Consider the following 4351-nt stretch of genomic DNA (forward strand, 5'->3'; position numbering starts at 1 on the left):
TGGTTGCCGATGGGTATCGCCTCCGTGGTGGCTACGATCGAGCTCGCTCGCTGGCCTTGGCCGGACCGGCCACGGGGCCCGGGTCAGCCGTCGCCGTCGCGGCAATTATGCCATGCCTCCAGATTTCAGCGAGGATGGGTCCACGGGTCGAAGTACCCCGGCTCGCTCGCTCAACCACCTCCAACGCTGACATGCTGTTCCCTCTCCTTATTTATTCCCTCCCCGCACTTTCCGTATGTCACAAGTGACGAGCCTCAACCCGACTGAACCCAGCTAGCTGAGCCCAACGTTGGGAGGAAGAGGAAGAAGCTTCACGTGGCGCCCGCCCAGGTATCCATCCTCCCCTCCCGCCAACCACCCGGGCGGGCGGCGTACTGGTAGACAACGCCCCGCTAACCGCACACGGCGACCCATCCATAACCATACCATACCATACACCACACCAGCGCCGAATAGATTGGTACGTACGTACGTACGCCAATAATACACAGCCCAACGAGACAGAGGAGGAAGATGGTCAAGTGAGTAGGCGGAGGAGGAGGATACAATATTCTGCATCGCGGAAAAAGGTTTAGGTTTGGTGCGTAGCTTCCTTCCCGGTTGACCTCACCGAGGGATCTTTTGTTTCTTTCCGTTCGGTGCCCGATCGTTCCACTCCAACTGATCCCTCCGCCTACCGAGAGCTATCTGGGATCGCTCGGCGGTAGTGGATATATAGCTGGGCGTTTCTTTTCGGGTTTTGTCGTGGATGAGCGCTGCGTTGGCGACGGAGGGAGGAGGAGCATGGCGACGGTGAGGAGGGTGGCAGGCTTGTCGCTCCTCGGGCGGGAGATCAAGGCCGGCGATGATGGATTCGTGGGCGCGCCCGAGGCGGCTGTCACGACGCCGGAGCCGGGGGGGCCGTCGGCCACGGCGGCCAGGATCACGCCGGCCGTGCTCTTCATCACGGTCGTGCTGGCCGTGGTGCTGCTCGTCTGCGGGTTGATGCACATCTTGCGCCGGCTCTTCCTCAAGAGCCACCGCGCCAATGCCCGGGCGGAGGCCGTCGAGCGGCAGCTGCAGCAGCTGTTCCACCTGCACGAGGACGGCGCCGGGCCCGGCCTCGACCAGGCCGCCATCGACGCGCTGCCGGCGTTCGCCTACGCCGAGCTCTCCGGCAGCTCCGGCGCTAAGGGGCAGCGCCAGTTCGACTGCGCCGTCTGCCTCAGCGAGTTCGCCGCCGACGACCGCCTCCGCCTGCTCCCGCTCTGCGGCCACGCGTTCCACGTCGCCTGCATCGACACCTGGCTCCGCTCCAGCTCCACCTGCCCGCTCTGCCGCACCGTGCTGTCGGTTCGCGCGCCCTCCGCCGTCCCGGCGGCCGCGGACGCCGCCGGCGAGCCGGACATCAAGGAGCAGAAGCAGGAGCAGGAGGACGCGTCAAAGGAGGTCGTCGTCGCAAGCACCGTCGTGCTTCCGGTCAGGCTCGGCCGGTTCAAGAACGTCCAGGGCAACAACAACACCGCCGTCGACGTCGAGGCGGGCACCAGCAGCCGCCTCGACGCGAGGAGGTGCTTCTCCATGGGCTCCTCCTACCAGTACGTGCTCGCCGAAGACAACCTGGTGGTGTCCGTGCACTGGCGTCCCGGCGACGGCAGCGCGGCCATGCGCCCCGGCGTGACCACGGCGAGCAGTGACCAGCAGGGCAAGAAGGTCTGCGCCGCCAGCCGCGGCGACAGCTTCTCGGTGTCCAAGATCTGGCAGTGGGGCCGCAGCGGCAGGAGGCTCCCCGTGCTCCCTGCCGGCTCGTCGTCCCCGACAGATCAGGACCTCCCGTGGGCGTCGCCGGCGAGCGCGCGCAGCACGAGGCAAGAAACCGACACCTGATAACGATGGTAGAATCTATACACAGATACACACACATGCATGTATTTCGTCCTGTGCCGTTTATTTGTTCATTAGTGCTACGAGTAGCTAGCAATAAGCATTTCATGTTAAGAGTTTTCCATGCATGCCTTTTTGATGAATCTTTTTGGGCAATGTTGAGTGGTTGACGTTTCCTCGGAAGTGGATGGCAAGCGAACACACTTTGCTGGCAGTTTTAGTTGCGACGTGAGATCAAACGGTAAATTTCTTCTTCTCAGAAATGGGAAATTACCATGGAACTATATGAAGAAAATGCCAGCAAAAACGTTCGCAAATACCACCCTCGCAGTGAGCGTTCGCCAGTTATTGGGGTCCATGTTTTTTGTCTACTGCTCCGAAGCCATGTATACAAGTACAACATCATCATCATCATCCTCAAAACTCATATGGCTACTCATATAGCTAGCGCATTGCTACATTTTGTACTGCTCTACTGGAATGTTCCGGTGTTTATCATCAGCCCGGACACGTACAGCAGGGGCTAGCAAATCCTAGCATGGCCATGGAGTCCGATTACTGTGGGTGGCCCCGTCCCAATCCGAGGTCCCATGCACAGCATAATGGCGCTGCCACGTACAGGTGTCTGCCGCCGGCGCCTCCTCAGTCCTCGCTCACCTGTGCTCTCGCAGCACCACCACCATTAAACTCGGGATCTGGGCCGTTCGATGGGCAGATTTGGGTGGCACTGTCCTTGGCTTCTGGCGGGATTGGTTAGGGGGCTTAATGGCCGATGCGTGAGAGGTGTCCCATCTAGCTAACCCATCTACCGCCATTCTTCCGGCCGCAGCAACTAGAGACTTAGCCGACTTTAATTATGCTGCTGAATTGGTTGCACAGTAGGAGTATAGTACAGTCTGCAGTGGTCGATCGGCACTGGGATCATGGGCCACGGCGGCTTGGATGGAGCGTTGCTGGGCATGATGATCGGTAGGAGTATCCAAGTGGGGGCGGCTGCTAGCAGACAACATTTTCTACTTCCTTTATCGTTGGCCTTAATGGGCACGGTGATTCCGATTCTGATTCCTCTTCACTGTCAGTTATCACGAGGCCTTCTTGTTTGACTGGCTTGGTTAGATATGTGCTACGTACTACTCTAATCCTAATTTTTTTGATAAAGGACATTTCATTAAATTGATATATCAAGGTGATACAATTATATCTAAAAAATGCCCGGCTTCTGCATAACTCGATGCACACAGTCAAAAGGTCCAATCAACCCAAAAAATAAAATCGTTTTACAACTTAAAAAGATAAATTAGTCCAAGCCTATGATGTGGCAGATCCTATCCGGAGATCACACCGCCATCCATGGGGGAGAAAACCTCCCTGGCCGTACGCTCCAGCCGCGTAGACGTCATCATAAAAAGGTCCTTGTCCTCCGGCCTCTGCAGGATAGACCAAGTACGGAGCCACCACGTACATACACGAATAACCTGCATAGGAGATAAAACACATTTTTTTATTAAAACCACATCATTCCTGGTAAGACATAATGCCCAGCATGAAGCAGCCGCCCCCACAAGAATATGTGCAGAAAATTGTTTATCAATACCCCTCAACCAGTTGCCGAACATGTTACGAGCACTACGTGGTGAGTATAAATTTGAAGCTACTTGAACTATGGCCCAAACCGCCCGAGCGAACTTACACTCAAAAAATAAGTGCTTAATAGACTCGTCATGTTGGCAAAAGAGACACTTGTTGGTGTCTTGCCAGTTGCGTCGTGCCAGATTATCTCTAGTTAAGATGACCCCCCTGTTTAGGAACCAGAGGAATATCTTCTCTCTTAGAGGGATTTTAAACTTCCACAATTTCTTGTTATCAACCGGAACATCACAATGAACCATTGCATCGTACATGGATTTGACTATAAACTTGCCATTCTTATGCAAATTCCATCGAAAGATGTCCGGTTCATCTGACGGCTGAATAGCCTTTAGACGTATGAGTAGCTCATTCCAAGCTGCCAGGTGAGGTCCTAAAAGGTCCCTACGGAAAGAAATATCAGGGTTTTCTTGTCTCAAAACTTGTTTGATGGTGACAAATTTATGTCTAACAATCCTATACAAACTCGGATATTGCACCATGAGTGGTGTGGTCCCTAACCAGATGTCTTCCCAGAATCGAACCTGGGAACCGTCCCTAACCGAGAAAGTTCCAAATTAGAAAAAGAATTCCTTGGCCTTCATGACTTCAGACCAAAAATGTGAGTCACCAGGTTTCCAATGGACTTGAGAAATGGCTTTGGATTCCAGGTACTTATTACGAATAATTTTCTGCCATACTCAATTCTCAGCGAGTAGTTTATAAACCCCTTTGTTGAGAAGAGCAATATTTTTAATCTCAAGGTCCTGAATTTCAAGTCCCCCTTTACTTTTAGGTTGATATAATACCGTCCATCTAGCCAGTCGATATTTCTTTGATTCATTATCACACTGCCAAAAAA

General features: G+C 54.0%; 1 protein-coding gene across 1 annotated transcript; it reads left to right on the forward strand.

The window, feature by feature from the left end:
* The first annotated feature begins 254 nt into the window (after positions 1–254).
* On the forward strand, positions 255–1991 carry LOC123107009 (RING-H2 finger protein ATL46-like). The gene has a single exon (XM_044529019.1). It carries the CDS (start codon positions 784–786, stop codon positions 1864–1866), a length of 1083 nt encoding a protein of 360 aa, XP_044384954.1. The 5' UTR covers positions 255–783; the 3' UTR covers positions 1867–1991.
* The last annotated feature ends 2360 nt before the right edge of the window (positions 1992–4351 follow it).

The sequence above is a fragment of the Triticum aestivum genome, chromosome 5A, assembly GCF_018294505.1.
Source record: "Triticum aestivum cultivar Chinese Spring chromosome 5A, IWGSC CS RefSeq v2.1, whole genome shotgun sequence".
Lineage (NCBI taxonomy): Eukaryota > Viridiplantae > Streptophyta > Magnoliopsida > Poales > Poaceae > Triticum > Triticum aestivum.

Excerpts from the sequence above, each read along its gene's own strand:
- LOC123107009 (XM_044529019.1), top strand. The coding sequence starts at position 784 with ATGGCGACGGTGAGGAGGGTGGCAGGCTTGTCGCTCCTCGGGCGGGAG.